This window comes from Plectropomus leopardus, chromosome 7, assembly GCF_026936395.1.
Source record: "Plectropomus leopardus strain MGB_pleo_1.0 chromosome 7, ASM2693639v1, whole genome shotgun sequence".
Classification (NCBI taxonomy): Eukaryota; Metazoa; Chordata; class Actinopteri; order Perciformes; family Serranidae; genus Plectropomus; species Plectropomus leopardus.
The window spans coordinates 29,962,366-29,988,583 of record NC_142182.1 but is presented as its reverse complement, the minus strand read 5'-3'; the positions used below and the strand labels follow the sequence as shown (position 1 = coordinate 29,988,583).

The 26,218-nt window shown below is 39.7% G+C and overlaps 1 protein-coding gene across 1 annotated transcript; it reads right to left on the bottom strand.

The window, feature by feature from the left end:
* Positions 1-21,191: 21,191 nt before the first annotated feature.
* Positions 21,192-25,825, bottom strand: lmo2 (LIM domain only 2 (rhombotin-like 1)). Its single transcript, XM_042496229.2, has 3 exons — positions 25,289-25,825; positions 23,557-23,772; positions 21,192-22,535 (listed from the first exon to the last, which is right to left on the bottom strand). The coding sequence occupies exons 1-3, from the start codon at positions 25,327-25,329 to the stop codon at positions 22,310-22,312; spliced, it is 483 nt and encodes a 160-aa protein (XP_042352163.1). The 5' UTR covers positions 25,330-25,825; the 3' UTR covers positions 21,192-22,309.
* Between the last annotated feature and the right edge of the window lie 393 nt (positions 25,826-26,218).

Below are 26,218 nucleotides of genomic sequence, written 5' to 3'. Positions count from 1 at the left end.
AATCTGTTTTGACAGTCGATTGATTGTTTCAGTCATTTTTTCAAGGGAAAAAAATGCCCGACTTTCACCAGCTGCTCTAATCGAAGGATTTGCTGCTGTCCTTTGTTTTATCTGACAGCTGACACATTATTTTGTTCTTTTAGACTGTTGTAGACAGACACCTTTGGACTCTGGGAAATCATAAAAGCAAATTTTATATATTTTCTGACAATGTATTAGCAAAATAATAAACTTTTAATTGAGAAAAATAATTGTCAGATTAATCAGTAATGAAAATAATCATTAGTCCCAGACCTAGTAACCAACAACTATAGTGTTTGGCTGCTATGTATTTTTTAAAAAAGAAAGAATTTGATGCATTTTGAATGTATTGGGTTTCTTTTGTGCTGGAGATTTATTCTCTTGTGTTCACTTGCTGAAATTTTAATGACTCACTTTTTTAGTTCTGCATCACTGGCAGCATTCGAATAAAGGTCAGGAATACTTATAATCACTACTCTTTCTAATTTATATAAAGCTAAAACAGTTAGTTGATTGAATTATTTAATGACTTTTTAGGATCGTTTCATTTGCTTGTCAAGCAAAAAATACCAAACATTCATTACTTCAAACTACTTAAATGTGATTATATGCTGCTGGGCTTTGTTGTGTATGATAGCTCATGAATATTTTGGAGGTTTGAACAAAAAAAAAGCTATTTTAAGAAGTCACTTTAATTTTTTCCAGTTAGATCGAGTCAAATTTACCGACCTCCTTACCGACCTACGATACTGATCTACATAAAATCAACGGAACATTCACAGAGAAAGAGTCGACAAAATCAAGGCTTACATCATCTCATCATAGTAGCATCTTTCAAAGAGAGTGTGCTAAAAATAGATCAAACGTTTTCATGTGGAAGCTTGAATGTGGAATATATTTATCCCCGCACAGTGTTAATATATTCATGGAGGTGCCTCGCTGTAATAACGAAAAAATTGAAGCAGCACTCATGATTGCTCAAACACAGGACATATGGAAGACTTCAGAGAACCAGGCTGAACAGTTGCGGACACATGCTGCAAATATCACAAGAGATCACACACACACACACACACACACACACACACACACACAGAATAGTAATGTATTCCAAAAAAACAATCGTCTCTGCGCTGGTGTTAAATGTCTTTATATTGAGCAGTAGTTGATGACAGCTAAAAGGCATCTTTGCTGTGAGCTGTGCGGAAGATCAGTCGCTGCAAATGAACACGGGAGATAATGAAGATAATGAGTCTCTCTGTTAATGCTGTGCAAATTGATTGCAGACAGAAAATGTGCCATGTGCCAAGCATTCTGAAAAGATTACACTAATATCCTGTAATTTTGACGTTAGCTTTAATATCGTTGGAAAAAGCCAGATGTGCTTTGTACCCAAATCATTGTGAAAAGCAATGAGGAATGCATCATACGACTCAATTTTACAGCTCCACTACTGAAATTATTGCATTTTAATGTCTTCCTCATCTTGTTATTAGGCAAATACGATCATAAACTGTAAGCACACACAATAAAGAGTCATTTCTAGTGTTTGCAGTGCATCTTCTGAGGGATTTCATACAAAGACTCACATTGAAGGCCAGCCTAATGCGAGTCAAATGCTCTTGCTCTGAAAATAGCACTTGCTGCATTTCCGTGAACTAATGTTTATTGTTTACTCTCGCCCTAATTTACAATAAGTGCTCTTGAACATACTTTTCTGTCTTTTTTCAACAAAGCCAAATTACCTTGAGGGCTGATTACACTTCAGACTTGCATCCATTCAGATCATTAAGAATTAAGCCGCTGAAGATGGCAGACTTCTCCGTGGATATCTGTGTACCGGAGTCTAAATTATTATAATTGAACCAAACAAGAGCATCTACATGGTGTACATGTCAGTACAGTATTACTGCAGGGAAAATAGGGTTCATTTAATTAGACGTAACACGGCTTGCATTGTATCTAAACAGTGTAATTGCCCAATTACATTTGACTTGGGTTTGTGGAGGCTTTGAACTAAATAAATACACAGGGAGTTACAGTACTCTGTGCTCACAGTATGTTTCATTTATTCATGTGAACTATCAGCCACTGCTGTCATCTTTAGACCATGCAAGGTAATAGCCAAAAATACCTCTTTTTTTTTTACCCAGGTCTCCTCTATCTGCCCGTTTGATACAGTTTTAGTAAGTGTTTGGATTGTAACAGAACACCATGTGTGTGCTGACCCAGCTTGATCTTCCCACAGCAGTGTCTGGAGCAGGCAAGGCGATGTGCGCAGAGACCCAGCACCAAAACAAAACAAACGGGTCCGAGGGAACATGTCTGTCGATCCAGGGTTCAGTGCAGCCACATAGGGCTCAAGGAGGACTCCTATCTAGATGGGGAAAGAGCCACATTCCCCTGAAATGAGCTTCTCTGGGATGAAAGCCTTGTGTGAGCTCCCCAGATGACCCACGACCCCGTCTGTATTTGTGCAGGGGGGAGCCCTGATCCTGGGTTCTCTGCCTCCCTGCCAGGATCCTGGGGAGTCGGGTTGGGGTGGCCTGTCAAGCCCACCATTCTGCCCTCGGGTGTTTTGCTTTTGGGGTGAAGAGAGACCCTCAGATGAGCCGGCACTGTCACAGCAGTGACCTTTCACCCCAGGAGTTTCAGAGGTGGGCCATAGGAGGCTGTTCCTGGAGCGCTGTGATATCCCGTGTCAGTTTGCATCACGCTAATATTTCAGTGAATCTTGCGATCTGCTGTCAGTGTTTTGCTTCAAAACACAATTTGATATTTTAATATTGGCTGAAAAATAACACAAGTTCAAATTGCGGTCATGTGATTTTAGCATATTGGACAGGCAGCATGGTGTCCACATTTCACTTTGCCAGTAGCAGAGAGGTGCCTGGCATGTTTCAGCAAACTGGAGGCCAGCGCCAGAAAATCTGTGTGAGGAGGCGATGAGAGAAGCTGTCATCAGAAACCTGTTTGCCCCTTTAATGTCTGCCTGTGACAGTGCACTGACATCATCACGCCAGACAGCCTCTGATAGCGCGCTCAAACAAAGAGAGGAGCAGCTGCACGAGTCAGAAAAAAATACTTTTATACCCAAATCAGATTTAAAAAACTAGGATGCTCAAAGTTCAACAGCAGCGGTCAATGTGCACTTTCAGGCATGAATACGACAACGATGGCTAACCTCTGCCCTACCCCTTAGGCTTCGCAGGATGTCAGAGTCAGCCCCAAACACACCCGATCACAAACAAACACAGATGCCCTGAATTCCACTTTCACTTGAAACAGTTGGCTGACCCCCCTTTCCCCTCTGTTCAGGTTACCTCCACCAGCTCTCACCCCCAGGCCAATGTTAATCCAATAGAGCGCTCGCTTTAAAGGAGGTTGAACAGGAGGACACCATGGGTGACTGGTTGACCAACCCAGCCTCCAACCTCCTCCTCCAGCAGCCTGCATAGGTTCCAGAGGGGACACAGGGGCAGAGTGTATCTTGACCCGATCGTTATCATTAGGGTGACCCACCCTGGGTTACCTACACTTCCTTCCAGCTCTGCATCAAAACAGATAGTTTTTATTCCTTTTTCCATGTAACAGTTTGCACAGAAGTAACCATCCCTCTATCCTTACTGTTCCTCTAAAATTGGGACAGAGCAACCATTCGAGAAAACACTAGAGAAAATCTGAAATTAAGGTTTAAATCCCCATCTTTAGCCAAAACCCTCATGTTATTACACATATTTTACATTATGGAAAATGTCTTAAGTAATAAAGGGACAATCTGGTGTATTAAATCAAAAGGGATGCTTTACCAATTTTCAGCCAGCTTTTTATCATAACAATGTGGGTAGAATGTGTAAATGAACTGTAGTAAACTTCCCACCATCTTACCAGCAGCCAGATCCCCCTGCTCATCTCTCAGCTCAAATCTGCTTGATGATGCGTTTTAGCGGATTTTTACTTGCCCCGGGGCTGTTGTTTGAGCTACAGATTGTACCTCCACATTTTAATATGACAAGACTATAGAAGTGTATTGAGAGAGACACTCCTCTGTCTCTGTCTATCTCAAACTCAGACCAAACTGATCAAACGCAGAAACTTTAGGAGTTATCAAATATTAACCAACATTCCGTTACTGTATTTCTTGTTTCTTGCCTAAAATGTCTACAGATACATATTTTAGTGCACTGTGTCACTGTAATCCAAGTCTGTGAACAGGAAGTGGCCACCATACTATTTCATGTGTTGTAAAAAAAAAAGATGAAAACACTGAGATCAGATGGTAAAATTAGGCAGTGCTGATAAAAGAAAATTAAGGTTCTGTTACAGTCTTGCATATTTCTTGCCTAGAATATTTTCAGAAACAAACATTGCATGGTAATAGTATGCTTTAGGTTTTTTTTTCCAGCTGTCTGCTGCATTGTTTCCTGTGAGAAAAAGGCTAAGCTTGCATTATGTTACCCACCAGCAGAAGTGTGTTTATTGGTCTGGTGCAGCGCAGTGCATTCTGGTAGTTGTAGGTTTTCTATGTCTTGAGCAAAAGCGAATGTCACAGTCCTTTTCCCTCTGTTTTGTCTGGTCATGTAGCCCCGATTTCAAAAGTATTTTTGCTGCATTGACAGCCTGGGTATTTGTAAGATCATCTTTCCAACAGTAGTAGTCTATGCCACGCAGCTCAGTGAGTGCCTCGATATAATTGCTAATGTCAGTATGCTAACATCATATATCATGCTGATGTTTAGCATGTATAATGTTTACCATGTTCAACATCTCTGCTACTCATTTGCTTTTACACACCTGAGGGTTGTTTAACAAAAAATTCACTGAGTTGTATTCATCATTTTTCTTTCTATGCTGAAACTCTTTCCTTTTTGCATCTCTGAGGAAACAAAACTCTCCCATTCATACCACGTTTATTATTTTCTATTGTCGCCCCATGCTCACATTGCTTTTCTTGCTTCTAGTGCCAGATTTTAACACTAGAAGCAAGAATCATCATCCCAAGAGGCAATATCCGGATTTGAATTTGTGGTTGCACCATATAATATCCTGACCAAGTGACATTTCCGTTTATGCTCTTTGTTTGGCTCTGCAGCTGAGCATAAAGCCCCCAACTCCGGTCATATTAGAGGCTACATCAGCCAATAAACATGTCCGTCATGAAATGAAAGTTTATTTTTATGAACCAACCTGCTCCGTTTCCGCTCTTTGCCGATCATCAATTGTAACTAACACAGTCAGTAATAACAGTATTTACTCTAACTGCTGTTATTTTAAGCTTAAGTTATTAGTAACTCTAATTTACAGATTGTGGCTCACCTGCCATTAGTTAACACTCACTTCATGCAGAGACAGATCACATGGTTCCTGTCCGCCTTCGACTCCTAGGTAGTCACTGACCCAACACACAAGGTCGCCTCCGAGAGACAAACAAAGCTGTACTCATCCTCCTAATTGTCGGGAATGTCCTCATTGAGACAAGAAAGAAGCTCATTCACATGGCGTTATAATCAGAGTCATGCTCCCTGTGCTGAATTTCGGAGAACACTTGTTGAACAACTGCCTTGTCCTCTTCCAATTGGCTCTGTGTCCTACTCACCCCTGCAGAACCACCACGGGACAATGTTAATTCACAGCCTTTGCCCATATCCCGATCTCTGTAATGCCACATCCCTTAACTGTCACTTGTCACCTTTTTGTGTCTCTTTGATTATTCTTTTTGTTCATACTACGGAAAATCTAGGGAAAGAGCACTCAATAAATTACAGATCTCCCAGAGTATGTTAATCAGGGTTGTGTTGGGGTTGAACGCAGGGGCACATGTTGCCAAACAGATTCTAACAGCTCAGGTGGGTTACCTTTAAAGGTCAGAGACAAGTCAGTGCAGTTTGTGATCAGGCTCTTCATTCAGCTGCTGAATGCATCACTCAGTATGTTTACATGCACAGTTTAGTCGAGCCAAGATCATAGCTCAATTAGGCCATTTAATTGGACTACTGTCCTTGTCCCAGTATACAAGAACTGGGGGAGAATCGATTTATTAGAGGAAGTATGTCAGACTCTGCCACAGCAGGTGGAGATATGTCATCTTTAATCTAATTGCTATAGACCTATAATTTGTACAGTCTATAATATAGACTAAATCACAATCATAACATATCACAGAAAACTGTCGTGTCACGTACTTATAATCAAAAAACGGCACTGAGCAAGCTCTGCCTTCATTGATTAGTTGTAAGCCCCCTAAAAAATCTATTTCAGTCTAAGTGTAGCTTACATTTTATTTAGAATATTTTCACTACTTAGCCTTGCTGTGAGACAGTCCTTACTGATATACCATTATCAAAAGCAGTCATTTTACTCCAGTGAACGGCGGAGTTGCTGGTTTACTGCTGTAGTTTCCGAGTTGGGAAGTCATTCTTCTGAGTCGGGAAGTTGTTCTTTCGACTTTGTTGTGTTCATGTGCTTTGAGGTCGTAAAGTGGAAAAGACCTGGAATCTACAACTACAGTGGGTTGCATTTTAATGATTAGAGTGTTTAAACAAGAGGTTGATAGTTTCTAGTTTATTTATATTTTAATATAATATTTAATTTTTCTATATTTGATATACAATATTTTTTATGCTTAATCTAGGTCAATCTGTGGACAGCAGTTAACATTATTACACTTTACATGTCATCAAAATTGAAATTTAATACATGAATCAATAAAAAAAAATTCCCAGTGACCAAACACTGACTTTTTCCTGCTATGTTTATGCATTTATGACATCTAATAAGCAACTCATGTTATAAAATAACTATCACTATTAGTATACTCGCCTGGCATGCTTTATAGTTAAAAGTTTGCTTGCTTGCTACCACTAATAGATGCATATACTAAAATGTGCAACTAGTAAAAGTAAATGATAGCTACCAGGAACAAAATAACCAAATATATATATTTTTTACTATCAGTTGTTGACACTGTCTCCATGCCTTCTGCCATTTCTGCTGCCCTGAGACATCACACAAACGTCACAACTCCACAACTCTGATATCATCTAAATTTCCCAATTTCCCACTCCTGATTACGACTTTGGATGACTGGTCATGTGCTCATAAATACAATATTTCCAAGGAACATGTGAAGGCAGCGTAACTCTGTTTAGAAGCCAGCTTCAAGTGGCCATTAGAGAAACTGCAGTTTTTGGTACTTAAAGCTTCATTCTTCAGCCCCGGAGGTTGCCAACTGGTTTAATTCAGTAGTTGTTTTCTTGTCTGTATGCTTACATATTCTTGCTGTAATCTTATCATTTTTAATAACAAGTTTGGAAACACTTTGGTGTACCGCCCCATTTAACAAAATGATCTGATGTCATGTACTGAGAATTGACCATGAATACATTTCACTCCATATTAAACATGAAATGAACATTCTAGATGTTATAACAAACGAGTGTGTCAGCCACAAATATGATGTTAGTGTCTGAGCGTTGGTTACAGCCCCACTTTGCTATGCTGATAGAAACACACGGCATGCAATTCTGACTTAACTGTGATTTGTGTGTTCAGATGTGATCTGAGTCAGCTGCAGTAGTCATCATTGTATCCAGGAGTCTGTAACAATTATAGTAACAAAGCTTTACAACATATAACTTGAGAGTAGGGCCTCTGGCTGCTCCGCAGGTCTCTGCTCTCACTATTGTGCTGCAGGGTATTACTGTAAATCTACGGGCCTTCTTGGCACAATCCAAGAGGGTGTAGTCTATCTTTAACAATATGACAGTTGGCAAGTCGGCTGACCAAGCATTAAAGACACATGTCGGATAATACACTTGTCTGCACACACATTTGCCAAGATTGCTTCCACAAGTCCGCTCCTCAAATAGTGGCGAGAATTCTCTGACATTTCTACGATCCTGGATTTAAGATTAACATTTTCTTTTATATTGTATAACTGTCCCTGACTTTGTAATCCCACTGAGAGATCGTGTCCCTTTGGTTTTGTAATGAGCCGTATTTCACAGACTTCAGCTCCTCCGGGGACTTTGATTTACTCTGAGAATTAGCAGACTTGAAGTAATTTATGGAACTATTTCCCTGCATCATAGTACAGCTAAGGAGTGGGCCATTTTCTTTATTATTATGCCAGCCATCTCCTGCCAAATTTGCATGAGCTGGGGCAGATTGACAGTAAACAGCTGTGTGAATGTGGGGCTAATGGGTCCACACGCACGGGTAATATTTCAGGCTGGGATGAGTTGTGTCACAATTCGGAGTAATTTCACAATCCTGTGTTGCTGATGTTTTTGAATTCAAGGCTTTCTTCTTTCAGTTGTTGAAAGCAGTCAAGTCAATGTGCTCGGTACTGTGTGATGGCTCAGAGTTCGCTGATCAAACATTCCTAAAACTCCATCTATCTAAGCAAATAGATTTGTGGAAATTCTGCTCACAGACAATAATAATTGGGATGTTTCTGTGTGGTTGATCCAGGTCTAAAGATAGTGTCTCACATGGCAAACACAAGACGTGGACTGCCGGGTACTAAACCTGTATACTGCGTGGTTCCTGAAATTGGTGGCCTACTCAATTAATGCGTACGAGTACACAGTGGGGTTCTGGCCAGAGGCCGATCAGGCCGCGTGATTTAGCCTGAAAGGTATCAGCGATGATGGAGGGACATGGACAAAGGCTCCAGTCACCAGTGCTCTTTTGCTTTACGCCTCAAACTCACGCGCACTGCCCTTCGATTGCTTATTGAATTACATCTAATCATTCAATTAAAGTCACATGGAGGAGCAGCATACGTTGGGACGCTGGATAACGGGCACTGTGTTGTTGTGCGTGGGAAGTTTCAAAACAAGATGTCTAAAATGTTAGCACCATGACAAACATCTTAATGTCCGGCTGCAGTCAGTTTTATTTGGCGTCGATGTCTTGAGAAAGCACCGCCATGAATGTACATTAAACAGGGGCAATACATCCCACTCACAGCTCACAGAATATGAATTCATGATTAGATGCTTACAGATTTTTTTTGTAATATAGAAACATCTTTCTTATAGTTAGACACTGATTGAAATGTATTTATTCATAATTGAGTAGATTATGCAATTAGTGTCCACACTTTACAAAGAATAATATGATCAGCAAAGATTATACTGTAGGAGAGAAGAGTTAGGAAGAGAATAATGGGATTCAAGCTTATTAGGTTGTCAATCAACATTTTAGTGCAACAGTGCAGAAGAGCAACAAATCTTTTAATTTTGTGATGTCTGGTGCAGCCGAAGATCCAGCCTGTTAACAGATAAGAACAGGATCATCAGGCTGTCCCGAGCAAATGATCATTTAATAACTGAGGGCTGTAAAAAATACAATGTCTGTGTCAAATGACTCATGTTGATAGTCCAACATTTGGGATAAACATCATGAATCTGTCATACTGTTAGTTGTACAGGCTCCTGCAAAATCATGAATTGAGACTTTTGCAAAAACATTTTAAACTTTAAAAAAAAAAAAAAGCCCAACCTGAAATACTTCTTACTTTTCTGGAGGCAACAGGTGTACTACAAGGTTCTGTAGAGGTACATCTTTGGTGAGTGCAGGCTGGTGTTTCAGTCACTGATTATTGTCATTAGTAGTTGATCTGATGGTTATTTTCTCAATGAATCATTTGGTCTATAAAATATATGAAAACGTATGATTGAATAGATGTGTCATATCATAAAAATGGTTAAAAATCCCTTTATGGGATTACATGACCCACAATAATCTTACTTATAAACAGCTTTGACTTTCATGTTCCAAAGACAAAAAAAATCATGATGGCATGTTTTACACAGAACTAATTAACACGTATTGTCCAAATACCCGGACAGAGCAAGATTGTCAAAAAGTTTGTTCATAATTTTATTATTTTCCAAAATACAGCAATTACATTTTAGTTTAAATGAATAACCTCTTTCTAAAGTTGTGACAGTTACAGAAAATAGTAAAAATGTAATAATTGTTTTTTCAGTGTGAAAACTGACATACTTGTGTTCTTTGTTTTGTCTTATCAACAGTCCCAAATGTAAAGATTAGGGCTGTGTATCTTTACTTGATACCTTTGGTACTGAGCCAAAAAAAAGAAGAAGAAAAAAACTTACTACCACATAAAAAAAACTTCTCCAGTTAAATGATACCTTATCAATGTTATCATATCTATCTATCCTTTTTCTACCCATACGTGGTAAAGAATGACCATTTCTTTGGTTTTGCATGAAGCCAAATATTGCACGTATTCTTCAATTTAATGCAACGTATGATTGGCCCGCTACTGCCACAGCTCTAACCCATTCAGTCTGTGGTGCTGTAAAGGCGAGTGCCCTTTAGTTGACAAGTTGGCAGTTCAGTGTGCAGTGATGTCACCAAAATGTGTGAAAATGTGGCTAAACTACATGCCTGTGGATGAAGAACTCTATTGTTATCTGTAGCACACAATATTACAATTTTCTCAATGAGACCCAGCATTATCAACCCTGTGTCTATTTTAAAGCAAAAAAAAGCAGAAAATCTTTGTATTTAAAGATGCTGCAGTCAGTGACTGTTAGTGACTTGTGCTTGAAAAATGATTTAAAAGCAAATTGATTTTCAAAACTGTTTTGTTGATCAACTAATTGGTTAATAAAATAATTATTTAAACGATGGTTGACATTAATCCGTGCAATTGAGGCCTTTTTGCTTATATTCAAGGTTGTAAAATGTTTAAAATGACTTCTCCTGTTAGATTACCAGCAGGATCTGATAGCACTGGCATCAGCATTTATCACTATATTATATGTTAATTTCCAAATGTCGACATTGCAACAAAGTGTATTATGTAATATGTGGGAGAAGTGGGTCATTTTTTGGCATAGTTCTCCATGTATGTCTAAGGCCTTATGCAGGGTCACTTCCAAGGTTTTCTCAATCTATACAAGTTCCATGTGGAGATCTGCTGTGGCTGCAGCCGGTTGGGTGTTGAGAGGCAGCAGCGAGTGAGGAGGAAATGGGGTCTGGCATGTTGACTCAGGAGTAAATCCCCCCGGACTTCTCAAAAGGCTGCTATTAGAGTTTAATCACCCTGCGATTCTGGACACACTCTGTAGCTGAGAGGGATGACTGATGAGCATGCAGAGTACAAACTGTGAGCATCAACTCATCCAGAAGCTGCAATCAACGCTTTGGATGGATGAGTGCAATCCAACGATGAGGAAGCACAATAAGCTTTGGGGGAAAAAAAACCCCATTAAACTCGTCTTTCCACATTTCATGCTTCCTATTTTATGAAAAACTGGCTTTGGAACAATGTGTTTTTGAATCCATTAGATGTACTAAATGATACTAGTTATGTTTTATTAACTCAATTTTCTTAAGGCCTTCACAACAATGTTCTCAAGTTCTCAACAAGCCAGGCTCTTAGTTTTCATTATGTACTGCTTATTTTTGGACAAAGGGCCCATTCTGTTGTCTGCAAAAGCAAAAGGCAGAGCACCAGTGAATTGTTTCAAGGAAATTTGCATAATGCTCAGTGACTGAGTCTCTATTTTGAGGGGAATTTTTTCCAGACATGGCTGCTCGATCTACCAGAGAAAAGAGAAACGAACAAGTGTGGAGAGAAATGGACTATCAAAGGAAGGAACTCAGCTTTCATGTTAGGACACTTTGATTGTGTTACAGATTGGTTCCAGGTGAGGAAACTCTGAAAGAGAGGAAATCCAAGGGAAGAGAGAACCCCTTAACTAAGGATGGCATTGCCAGGATTTAAGCATTAAGGGAAGATTTAGAACAGCAGGTGTAGAGAATCGATGAGGCTCAAATATTTTATATTGCCGTGGGTGGCAACTCCCTGCACTGCTCCAACAGTTTGGGAAAGTGTCATTGTCATAGACGACAGACAGTGGTGGATGTACATGTACTGAAGTTCTGTACTTTAGTGCAGTTTTAGAAGTGTTTAAGTTTACTTTACTTTAGTACTTAGTATTTAATTTGTATGCTACTTTTTAATTTTACTTCACTACATTTCAGAGAGAAATACTGCACTTTTTCTTACACTACATTTATTTGGCAGCGATAATTACCTCTTTACACATAAAACATGCAATCAGTTTCAGGGCTCCAACTAACGGTTATTTTAATGATCACTTTAATCTGCTGATGATTTTCCTGATTAAGTGATTACTTGTTAGATCTACATCACAGTATCCCTGAGCAGAGGGTGACATCACAAAGCCCAGTTGCCAGAAGAAAATTTGGGCTTTGGGCCTCTTTGGGGCCTCTTCTGCAAAATAATAAGGGGCCAGGACATTTCTAGGATTTTAGGACATTTCTAGGATTTTCAGTTCTGAAAACCACAACAAGGGCTATGTTACACTTGCAAGTTTCATACGCAAACTATACTGCAGACAATTGCTCGAAACCCAACAAACAACCAAACCCGTTGTGTTTTAGCGAGTCATTGATGTTTGTCTAGCAGCTTTTAGGTTCCAGTTGTGGGTGTTTTGTAGCAGCCAATGTGTGTTTTTCCACCTGCTCTTAGGCTCCAATCTTGGGTGTTTTGTCATGAACTGTCTTTGTTTTTCCAGTGGCTTTTAGGCTCATCAGTGTTTTGTAGTGACCCACTGGTGTTTTTGCATAATCTTTTAGGGTCCAGTTGTGATTATCTTGTAGTGTCCTGTCTGTGCTTTTTCAGAAGCTTTTAGGCTCCGATTGCAGGTGTTAGACTCCAATTGCAGTTGTTCTGTAGTGACCTGTGTGTTTTTCGAACAGCATTTAGGCTCCATTTGTGGGTTTTTTGTAGTGACTCATCATTTTTTCCCATTGACTTTTAAGCTCAAATTGTGAATGTCTAGCGATCTGTGGGGGTTAGGCTCCAGTCGTGGTCGTTTTGTGTGACTAGTCTTTGTTTTTCCAAAGGCTTTTAGGCTCTAATCTTGGGTGTTTTGTAGCGGCCCGCTGGATAGAGCCAAGTAGAACCATTGTTTTTTACTGAGACATGGCTGGTCTTCTCGCTGGGCTTGTACCCCCCAAACTGGGTATTTTAAGCCAAAACATGATCTTTTCCTAACCATAACCAAGTGGTTTTTGTGCCTAAATCAAATCATTGTAACCACAGCATTGTTCACACATGAAAATTTCATAGTAAACACTACATGATAAGATGCAACTGTAATATATTCATGGTTTGCAGGAACGTTCAGTGCCAACATTTTTTTATGGTGATTAAGTTGCATCACTTAATGTCTTGTTTTCCTTACCAACCAAAACCAAAACCCCAAAGTATTCAGATCAAGAAAAGCAACAATTATCATATTGTGAAATACAACAAATGTTTTCCTTGAAAAATGACTTAAGCAATTATTAAGTTCTAAAAATAGTTGCAGATTGTTATGTTTTTCAATAATCAATAAATCGACTAATCACTGCAGTGCATGCATTTAGGTGTAACTACTCAGGATACGAATAAGTTAAAATTAGCCACATCTTGACCTGCTACAACTTGAAAACTACATATACATACAGTACACAAATGCAGAACTTTTACCTAGAGTATTTTTACCTTTTGCACCACTGACAACAGCCATACAAAACCTGTAAATGTGCAATTTAAAAGCCCTGCCCAGTCAATATTTCTGTGCTTAAGTTTTTGGTGATCTGTCCAGCTGTGATCCACCATCCTGCCAGTGTGTGTGCCTGCATGCGCTGGCTCTCTGCAATGATTGGAAGCAGGCATTGCGTGGGAAGTCCAATTAGAGACGGAAATTGCGCTGAGCCCGACGCTGTGTAGCCACAAGTTTGCCGCATGGTCACTTACCTGCACATCTGCACTGATTTTTTAAAAGCAGTAGCCACCTTTTTCCACCACCTTAATTGGAGTTTCCATTGCTGATTGCTTGAAAGAGAAACACACTGCCACGGTCTGCTTCCTGGTAACGGTCTGGCTTTTCACTGATGTCTGATGAGAAGGAGGTGGGTGTCAGGTTTAGATTTATACCAGGAGGTCTTTTTTTATGCTCATCTAAATACAGCACATTTAGACTTATAAGGTTTGGTGCACAAGGTCACCCATACTGTCACTAGAATGCTATATAAAATATGTTGTGCATGATTGTGTTGTGTTTTAATGAGAAAATGGAGATTGTTGGCTGAATAAGAAGAAACCACAAGAGTCAATCTCAAAATTGTTAATAACTGAAATAGCTATTCACATGTAGAAGAGAATAAATCATAAACATGATTTAAGATTCTCACTTATGAAAATCATTTTTCTACTTTGTCGGACAGGTTTACTCTTTATAATTAGCCGCTTTCTGTGCTTGCACTACAGACAAAGTTCACCTTTGACCTGTGACATCGTTTTCACTTACTCATGGTCACATTGAACCCTCAAGAATGTTTTCATCCGATATGTTGCTTCATTTTCTTTACTATTCATCCATGAAAGTACAACAAGTCAGTGGTTTTGGAGTTATAAGACACATAAAGCCCATGATTGTAGTTTTAATCTATAGTATGTGGTCTTGGCATGCATCTTTATTATTCTGCAATATTGCTGCTTGCCCGTGTGTCAGTCAGTGTGGGAGAAAAAAATGGTTCACCTAACACCCCACCCATCCCATCAGGCCAGCATGTTTGATGCTGGTCGTGGGACAGAGCCTCATGTGTAGTTGGTTCATCAGAAGCCAGGAACACTGCTCAACATATGGGGATCATTTCAGGGGGGAAAAAATGACTTATAGCCAAAGAAACATATGTAAAAAACACACAGTATATTGGCTTGAAATAGATTTACTACACTAGCATCATATATTTTTGCAGATCTAAAGAATTTCAGCTATGATAAATGCAATAGTGTGTCAGCATATGCACGTGTTCAGTGACAGTGGTGGAATGAAGCAAAGTGCATTTACTCAAGAACTGTATGACCATTTATATATCAATTACTTACTGCACATTACATTGAATTTGCAAATGAGACTTTTCTTGCATGCCTTTGTGATGAACGGAAAATCCAAAAAGGGCAAAATTTCTTAATTAATTGAAGTAATGAGGGGATTACTTGGCTGTGCTTGAGACTGTTTGTAGTGATGTTTTTTTTTAAATCCTAAGGTTTTTGTGAAAATACACTTGGGAAGTACTGAGCATACAACAATATAACACAAGTTATATTGGAGTTTATAATTTTTTTTTTCTTATTTCCTTTCTCACTGGGAGTTAGATAAGTTTATAGATAGCAATCTCATGTTTGTATGGTGAATTTGAAGCTACAGCCAGGAGCCGGTTAGCTTAGCACTAAGGCTGAGGGAAACCACCAAAGTTTGGAACTATTCCTTTATGTACAGAGTTGAGGTATTTTTCTGTTGTATTACCATTTTATGCTAGTTTACACTTCCACTACAGTTCTGGAGGTAGTATACTTCTAACCACATTACATTTATTTGACAGGTACTTCACAAATTCAGATTTTCCATACAAAACATATGCTCATGTCATAAAATATGATATATTTTCAGTGATTTAAAGGTTTTCTATGCAGGAATTGTCAACTTCTGTTTGTACATAGTATCACCAGAGAAAGTGAGAGCCAATCCCATATAAGGTATATTTGGGTTTTGGTTTTTTTTCCCACAACAAAATAAGAAGAAAACAGGCAGAGGCATGGATGCATTACTGAATATGCCTACATGCCCTTCGCCTTGGTGTGTTTCTGTGCAACTTTTTGGCCGAGACACAGCGGCGTGGGGTGATACAGCAGGGGGCTTTCGCCGCCTCTAGTTCTCCGATGTCGGCTTCATGTGTCACCGCCTTAACACGTACTGACCAGGAAGAGATTCATACATAAGGACTACAAACAGACACAAAATATAAAGAGGCAAATTCACCACAAAGTCTGTGTCCTCCTTCTATTTAGCAAAGGTGCTGAGGCCTTGTGCATATCTGTGCCCAGTGGCCCATTGTCTCACGTCATTGCGACACACTTCTAGTGGGTAATAAGTGATGATAGAGACAGATTACTTTTATGTGTATGACTATACTGTTTTTTAGAAAAATCCTGGATCGTATACCTTTAACTATATAAAACTAAATTTGACTCCATTTTTGGCCAACTAAAGAGGTAAAATGCTACTTATACATTAATGCATCTGTAATGAAAATTCAGTTTTATAATATACAATAGACTGACACTCACAGGGTCCATTTTCTGCATTGAGTACTTCTATTTGGATACTTAAAGTAACATGTAGGTCTTAACTGAGTATTTTTACATTCCTACTTTTGATTTGGTAGAAGATGTAAATATTTTTCAACCACTGTGCTCCAGTCCCGCAACCTGTCTCTTTGACATAAAAGCCTGTAGGTATCCAGGCTGAAGCAGTAAACATCCACAGTATTCACAGAATCCATCACATCACACATCTATACACGCGGCTGGTTGAGGGGATGGTGAAAGGGAAATACAACAGAACATGGAGGGAGTAAAAAACGGATGGGAAGGTAGATGAAAATAGGTGACAGAGAGATTGTGTGAGGTAGGAAGAGAGAAAATATAAGGTGGCAGAGAAGTCAAGGTGGAGGCAGCTCAGTCTTGGAGTTCTTTTGGGGCCCCAGAGGTCTCCTACCTAATAAATCCTCGGCACATATTTAATCCAGTCAGAGGACAAGCCCAGGGAGAGTTAAAGGATGCACGCTTATTACTCACCTATCCACCTCTGAATGTGCTGCCGCTACTCCAAACCCCCCCCCTTTCCAAACTCTACTCCCACAGCCTGTCCCCCGTCCAGACTGCAGGCGCTATGAGCTATCAGAGAATCGCAGCAGGAATGTGACTCCTGACAGACACATCTCTCAGGACCACAGACTGAATATGTTCCCAATTAGCTCCATCTGATAAAGTGTGAGTGCAAGTGAAATCCAAGGCGGGCATGATCAATAGCGCTTGACTCATTTTGTCAGACGGGTCTGACATTGACGGGCCACGTTGTGATTAATCACCGTGGTGCTGCAGATAATTGTCCAACCACATCTTCCTTTGTAGGTGTCGTTGAACTTTCACTGTCACGTCTGTAGTGCTTTGAATATGGCTCGTCACTTTCAGTTCAGCTCTAATTAATCTTTTCTCGAACTGGCGTCCATATGAAAACCAGTTATATTACACACATACAGGCTTTTTTTTCTTGTACATTTGCCCAAGAACTTGGACCAGAAGTGCCATCTGCTGTTCAGGCTGCTCACTGCAGCAGAGTGAGGTCGATGTGTGGTGGTTGTTTCAGTGGGGTGAGCTGTTTGATAAAAACAAGCTGCGAGCCGTTGCGGTTTCATCCTCAGAAAGTCTCCTTGGTTTCCATGCCCACAGCTGGATGTTTTTAGGTTTACCCGTACGGGACTGCTGTGACATGGGCACTGGAGATGAAACAGGCCTCCCTCAGCACACAAACACAGCACTACACTCCCGGCCTTGTGTACAGCTGGTAGGGATGACACAAGAGGCACAGGGCTTTATTGAGTCCTGCTGAGGCTGCTGTGCAAGTCAGCGTAGTGCTCTGGCAAAGCTCAGCCTGCAGGGCAACAGTGGAGAGCCCGGCCGATGGAACGCAGGCCGCTTGGCCGATGCTGTGGGTCTCTGTAGGCCGGTGTGTTGTGTGTGTGGATGTCATGAGATGAGACCTGGCCTCCACTCAGCTCAGCTCTCATTAAACTCAGTGAACTCTTTATAGAGAGAGAGAGCTACAGATGAAGAGTGCAACACCTTCCTTAACACTCAAGTTCTGTTTGGGACTCCTGACTCAACTTGACAGCTCGAAAAAAACATACCTGACATGGTTTTATCATTGCATGCTTAAAAATGCAATTCAGGGCCGATGACATGTTTCAAAGATCAGCTACAGAAAACAATGCTTTATTTATGTTTGAGGTCCAGGAGGCCACAGCCATAGACAAGAGTCTATAGCAAGTGGCTAAAAAATGAACGTAGCAGTGCCAAACACTGTAGTTCCTTGAATGGTCACTTGAGACTGGCTCTGGACGTGGGTCAGTCCCCATAGACCCCAATGTTAAAATGCCCAGTTTTACTTCAAAAGTAAACATGATTATAGCCTTGTGCAAAAACACTTTTGGTCTTTGTAGTCATGGCAACTGTGCAGTGGGTGATTTTTTATACAACTCTTCCTTTTAACTGTCATTAAGGCTTATAGTTATCGACAAATAACGGCGTCAACTTGGGTTCTCAGTCAGATCCACCCCTTGCTCCTCCACAGCTCCACCATCATGTCCAAATATGTTCACCTCTGGCTCCAAGATGTCAATGGCAGAAATGCCAAAATCGAGGCTTTAAAATAGAAGTCTAAATTGTTAAATAAATGTTAACACGTCACAGTTTACAATGATATCATGTTTACAATTAGAAGTAATCACAAGTTATAGCTGAGGCTTATGGGAATGTTAGTTTAGCAGGTATTTAGTGCCAAAAGTATTGAACAAATTTTAAGTTTAACCAGATGATGGGTGTTTAAAGGATCACCAAAGTTGTTAGGACTCATCCTCTGAGTATTACAGATGTCTGTACAAGGTTTCATGTCATGGTAAGCACCATTAAGGTTAATTCTCATGGCACCTTGGGTATAAAGTATGTTTATTTAGCCTATAATCACTTGAAAATAAGAACTTACGAACTACGTACCTTTGAATGAGCTGTTTATAATCTATATAGGGAACGAGTCCTTGTCATCACCATAATGTTGCACCACCATGTTTTCTAAAGTAGCCCAGAACGATGTAACCTAACATAGACTCTAGGTAGGGCCTTTCGCATTTTTATATATTTGCGTCGGCCTCTTTTCACTGAGCAGCATCAGAAAAACACAGATTTTTATTAAAGTGTGACACTGCTTGATTCAATGTTGTTACCAGTTTAAATCATCAGGTTGTTTTTTTTTTTTTTGAGAGGAAGAGACCTCTGAAGATCATTCAGCTCCTAATAAAAGCCCTCAGGATCTTAAGATGAGTTCACACTTGGCACATGGGAGGAGTTTCAGCCAGTGGCATGTCCAGAGTCTTTTTTGTTTTTTATTGGGGTGGCCCAAATGGGGCACTGACTAATGCAGGGGTGGCATGTAGTACAAGCGCTGCGGCAGGCACACATAGCATAGCTTCAATTTACCACTTTTGTCTCCACTTCCCATATCTACTATTAATTACTAAAATTGCAGTGTCTTACAGTGAATTGCACCTTTGAACGAAAATTAATTTTACTCGTCAAAGAGTTTAGACTGACTGGGCAGATAGGACCAATCAGCTGGTTGCAATTCTCACCGCTAGATTTTAATCCTACGCATTGTTTCTTTTAAATAGTAAATTCCATATTTGGTGCAAAAACAATGCTTAGTTGTCATTTCTGTATTTTGTCACATTTATTAAATGTATAGGCCGAGTTTGTGGCAAAGAGAAGGGTTACAACTTTGCTACATATTTAGTTTTAAATGCAGTCAGAAGAAAAGAATATCTGAAGGGGGGAAAAATTGTGGTTTTGTAATTATTATTCATATACACAGCTTTGATGTTTATGAGACTCCAAACTATGAAGAAATAAAGCCAGTGTCAACAAAAACACAGGGCTTAACAGTACTATGTCACCAGCATTGTGGACGTTTTACTACTGAGCGGTTTCCAATACTTTTCGTTGTTACTATGTTATTTATCCACACACATCTTAAGCCTGGTGTTCAGTATGGAGCTGATTTGTTGTTGAGACCACCGTGTAGTAGTTTTTTCTTTGCAGCCATTCCTCAAGCATTGCTTAATGCCACACTGACGATTCTTCAATCTGCAGACCTCCAAATGAGCACAGGCCCAGTATCCCTCTGTGTGCCTATACACTATATTCCCATCTCTATTGTGGGAAAACTCGTTAGTTTCCCCATAAGTATCTCTTTCAGCAAAAGCGTCATCTCAGCCTGGGTGGGTTTTTTAACTCTATCTGTTCCTTCATTCCCCTTGCTGTGAAAAACTGTCAGGCCGTGCCAAAGACACCATGCTGGAGCTTCTGTGCCCTGCCGTTACCCTCTTTTTGTCTCCCCTTTTGTCTTTCTTGCAAATTGTTTCCCGGTTACATTTTTCACCCACTTATTAATGTCAGTTAAGCCCATTTCTCTCACCCACTAATACAGTGTTGTCAGGCGCCTTTGTTCCCAACCTCACACGCAAGAGCAATCCATGGATTCAATTATTGATGTTATAGCTGTAAAGATAACTGGGGATGGCAGGAGTTTGTGGGATGGCACTGGAGGAGCACGCCTTGTGGCCAGTTCAGAGTATAGTTGACAGCTGGCAGACATAAAGAAGAGAGCAGAAACACTGTGAGGGGTACCAGCTTTGAAGACAAGACAGTGAGGAGGGAAAAGCCAGAGACAGTCAGTGTTACAGCCCAAAACATCATGACTTCATTAGCATCAATTTCTTCTGTTTCTCTCTCTATGATGCATTCTCTCTTTTGGCCCTGCCAAGAGTTTGTTATGAGAAAAATCTGCATCACATAATAGGTTTTTAATATTTAACAGTTTTCAGCAGCTCCCTATGACCTGTCTAAAACAACCTTAACTCAGTGAACTACAAGTCATTTTATGGTTGGAATTTATTAATCTTTTAGTGACCTCTTGTGGCTAAAACCAGTGTAAAGAATAGGGCGCTGCCTCATCAGAAGCGTCTACTGTTATTCTGTTAAACACACACCCACTATGTTTTTCTTCATACTCTTAAAGCTCATAACTGTTTCTCAATTTGATATTCACTAATTACACTGAGCATATGCTATGTGCTAATCTTTTTAGTATATTTGCATTTTGTGTCCAAGAAATCAACATACGCTGCTTTGTACATTATTTTTTCACACTATGTGTGCAGTGCAAAGGCCATTAACCCTTTGAAACCTGGATCGACATCAGCTTTCTTGTGCTGCGTAAAGGTCTGTGTCACAAGCATTTAAACCTTTGAGGCCTGAATAAACTGGGTGCGCACAAAAATCAGCATTGTTTTATTTGCATACTGACTGAGTATACTTAAAACTTGCCCAGTGCTGGTATGTAGTATGTATGTTGATGGCCATCACAATTTTCCTTTGAATGTATGGACTTTAAGTTTCTTTGTAACTGACAGGAAGACACTCACACCATAGATGATCACTGTTTTTCTAAACTGTAATTTATTTAATAGTAAATATCCCAAAAGTCCTGGGTGCATCTCCAGAGAGGTGTAACAATTATAAAAGACACTGAAAACAGCTCCAAAGTCAGAAAAATTAGTATTGCGTGGAATCCCTCGATCACTAGAGGGCGCCACCAGTTCAACCTGGCAGCACAGTACAATCATTCTGATCAGGATTTTTCAAAATTGACTGTTTTCCATTTATAGCATGAAAATCTGGTAATGCTTCATTTTACATGTCTGCAATTTCCTAATTGAGTCTCTAATTTCCTGGAGCAAAATACAGAACTGTTCATGTAAAAAAGAAACAGTCTGCAATGTGAAAATGTGAAATTTGTCCACAGGCACGCATGTAATTTTTATTCTAATGCGTTTTCACTGGTTTAATATTGCTAATTATTTATTTTTATAGGTATCTATTTATTCTATACACAATTTGAGTACTTAATGCTATTTTTTACACCGATACCTGGGTACTGCATTTTGTTCTTTCATGTTTTCATGGTCAGAATAACAATAAAGTATCCTTGAAGAACATGAAGAATTAATCTTCCAGTAATGAATGAATAATTACTTGGACTGGAAGTGGTGAAGTTCCTTTAGCAAAGTTTCTATTTTCCCTATAATTAGGACCAAAATACATAGTTCTTCCCAGGAAATTCTCAGGAAATTACGCACACATAAAATAAAACGCTACAGAAATTCTCATTTAACGCTTCAGACCAGACTGAGCTGATGAAACAGTGTTTGACTGCAAGAAACTAGCAACTTTTTTGTTCATTACTATGCATTGCAAGTTCTAAAATTCCAGTGTGTATAACAAACAGCTATTATTGCATTTACAAGTATTTCCAGTATTTAAGCATTTTTTGCACTTAGATGAAAAGCCTTCTGTTATTGCTGGTGCAGCAGGGAGCAGTGCAGAGATGTAGCCTCTCTTTGAGTTTAAAAATGATTCCATATGAATGTCTGATGCGTGATACGTACGGCCTGCGCAGGCTGCAAAAAAAGTCTGCTTATCAACAATTTGTTCCCTTTAAAGCCAGCGGGAAAAGGCAGGGTGACGCTCCTTCGTGTTGGGTGAGAGATTCTGCTAAACCATGTTGTTACTGTTGAGTTTGGTCCACTCAAAGATGTCCTGCTCACACACAATGTCTGAGTTGATGAGCAGGTAGCGGTCACCCACGCAGAAATGCTTCTGGCAGGCGGCACACTTGAAGCACTCCAGATGGTAAACCTTGTCCCGCACACGCATCGTCATCTCAAACGCTCGAATCCTCTTTTCACACGAAGCACAGAGACCATCTTGACCGAAAAGCCTGAATGGATGAGAAAATATGAGCATAATACTGAAAAGACGATAGAAAACATGAAAATTTGAGGAATCTATTGAGTCCAGACCATAAACCATACAATAATACTAACTGGCCTCAAGATTTCTGTGGTCCAGTTTGTGGTTACTAGAATAAACACAATTGCATTTAGGAATAAAATAAGAAATTTTAATTAAAAATCATGAGTGAGGCCCAGCACCATTAAAAAACAGGGCAACAACATTAGACTATAATTCACAATTGTATAATTTCCTGCAAAATCTAAAATACCAAGGGCCAGACTGTTTCCCCATTATATCTACTGCATAGGTATAAAAATGCACCTGTTAAACAATTAATCAGCAGTCCAGCATGTGAAAAAGTGGTGATTGTCAAAAAATGTGCAATAATTTACTGTGATTTTTAACACTTAAGATAAGACTGGCATTATTCTATATTTCTGTTATTGTCAACACAACCCTTGAAACAACCAACACAAACAATGTGTTTGTGCGTCTCTCAAAACTTTCTGACTTTGTTATCCAGTCTGTGGCACGCGACCTAAAGCTAATTTTTACTGAAGATGTAAATCTTTTTAAACAGGTCAACAATATACAGTTTATTCTTTTAAAAAACAAACACCTCAAACACCTGGGCACTGTCATCTTTTTTAAGTATAACCCAAACCAGTGTAAAAACTACATTTGTAGGGGGAATATTTTCAGCTGTAGATTAACACATTTGGTGTGCGAGTGTGTATTTACAGCACTGTATGCGACCGATTTAAAACAAACATGAGTCCAAGTGTAAAGAAGAGACATGTAACCAAGCGCAACAATGGTGCAGAGGAATATTTAACAGGCTTTGTCTACATTTACTTGCTGGTCTTTTCATCGGATTTTATTACAATAACATAAATATAGAATATTATGAGATTTATCTTTTAAAAACTTCAGTGTCTCGTATTTACACAAATCACATAAAACTAAATGAATAAATCGTGATGTTTAGACACCATCGGACCAACCTGAGGTAGTCTCTCCGACATAGTTTTCTTCCTAACTTGTAGTAGAGCCGGCGGCCCACCTCCCCCAGTCGACAGCCACACAGGTCACAGCTCAAACAGTCCTCATGCCAGTACTGCTCGATGGCCTTCAAGAAGAATCTGTCACCGATGCTCTGCTGACACCCACCGCATGTCAGCAGAGACGGGGGCATCTGGAGGACCTCGTCCACCGGCTCCCTACACAAGAAAGAAAACTGATTAGAAAATCCAATATTCTACACCAAGTTATTGTTTTCTCAGTTACACAACTCATGTAATAGGCTGCTATTTTATCTAGAATAGCATACGATGGGAAAACGTTTGCTGATTTGTTCATATTTTGAGTTTTTCAAAATAATTGAGTTTAAGGCTCCGACTTCCAGATGATCTAGTTTTGCCATTTATTTGTCCACTGAATCTAATCTGTCCACCTTGAGTTACTTGGACAATTGCAGTTTGTTGCTGTCCACCTGAGGGAGCCATTGGATATTGTTCAATTCAGTCCTGTAGTTGCAAAAGAACTGCCACTTTATAAACCCCTCAAAATGTCCCTTTTCTTTCTCCCTAAGAGTCATTAATTGTTGTAGAAATGATCTAATTCCACACTGTCTTATGGTACCAGTGACAATATTTTCTGTATCGACTTGCTCAACTCTTCATGGAAACTATATGATTGTTAAGTGAAATATTTAAAACCTAAGACCCCACTTTTTGTGGCTACACACCATTCAAAAAAAATTAAATATTCTACATGTCTTTTGCATTATGTCAAAGCCAGATAAATTTGGTAATTAATCATTCCAGTAGAATTTAAAATGAAGTTCTGTGTGTTTGAATAGTGACCTAATGTTTAATACACAATTTGTTATTACTGACCCACTGCTCTTATACACAGCATCTTCCCAGCTTGCAACTTTTAGTTCTTAAAACGTTAAGAGAACAGCACAGTGCAACCAGTGCAGTGTTTTAGTAATGTTTTCAGCGGCAATTTCCAGATTGCTCTTCTTAAAGTTCGGACAACATTCTCTATAAATATTTAAAAAATGTTAAAAATTAGCATGTGTTTTTTTTGTTAACTTATCACATTACATTACATTTTCATAAAAAAATGTTCTGTAATCTCAGTCCTCAATAAGATATTAGGGTTAGGCTTTATTCTCATGTGACATTGTGGGAACGTTTTATAAAAAGAACATTCAATAATCTGCCAGCTCTCAACATCACAAAAACATCCTCAGAATGTTGCAGTTAAAGTGTTACGTCTTAGTCAGTCCTTAAAACGTTATTTCAGCATTAGATGAAAATGTTTTCTTTAAAACATTATTGCAACTTGTAGGTAACGATAGCCAATGTTGTGGGAATGTACCCGCTGGCTGTGTTTGGCCTTCATACCTGAGGAAATATAGATAAAACTATAATAATAATTTTCAACAATCAGACTGCAGAGTTACACAGCCTATTGTACCTCCAGGGCACTTCATATGAACTTTTTCTTGCCAGGGTCTGTTTTTACTCCCTGTGTACACACCCTTGACAATCTGCTTTTGGATATATCATTTTTCTTGCCTGTCAGCAGGAGACTCCTGACCTCATGTTATCAGCCATCTGCAGTTATTGCACATGAGTTAGGCTGTCACAATGATGATGCGTCCTTTTTTTTTAAAATAGCCTATCAGAAATGATATTATTGCCAGTTTACACCTATGCTACTTACTCATTGGCTTCCAGTGTCTTCCTCTCTATAGTGGATGTCATGTCTGATCTGATGTCCAGTCGGATCCAGATGAGGTTTCAGAGTCCACAGCCGGCTACCTGTGAAGCCCACACGGGCTGCACCTGCTCCCACAGCCTCCACGAGACCCCTGTTTGCGCTTTTCTGTGCTTTAGATTAAATGCGGCAGAGTGGCGTGGAAATGGCCGCAAGACAAGACAGTTTCGCTCTAAGCAGCTAAGCGATGATGGAGGACACTGTCATCATTTCCTGAGGCAATAACCCGCCGTGACACTTCCATATCTCTCAAGTGTATATTCATCATCCTGCAGCGACTTTGCGGACTGTCCGCTCTCTGAATTAAAACAGCATCGATCCGATCATCAAAAGGTCGCGCGGGGATCTCCGTGTCCGTGCGTGTTTTTTAAGTGAGCGGGCTGCAGACGCGCTCCTCCGTTATTGTGCGGCAGCGGCAGCATCGTGTTTAAATACGTCGGGCCCCCTCGGTCTCTGCTTTCGTTTCCCTCTTCCTGCTCACGACTGTTTGACAATGGGGGGAAATCGGTCTTAAAGCGACAGCTAAACACAGCACAGCCTGCGCTCTGTGTCAGCCGGGGAGTTTTCAGGTCGTGACTGAGACTAATGAGTTCATTATATGCTTTGCTTCACCAAAGTGCCGATAGGACAAAAGATAAAGAGTGGCATGTTATAATTAGTACATGCCTCGTGTATTTTCTCAGTAATTACAGTATGTCTCATTACTGCCCATATGAAAACAGGGATGAACAAAATGTGTTGAAAAATCATTTATACAGAGTTTTTAGTACCACTTTCTGATAAAGACGTTATTCTTTTTAAAGGATTTTTAAGTTAATAAATAGGCTAATTTACTTATGTGTTATAGGCTGGGTAAGTTATTGCCATACGTCATGA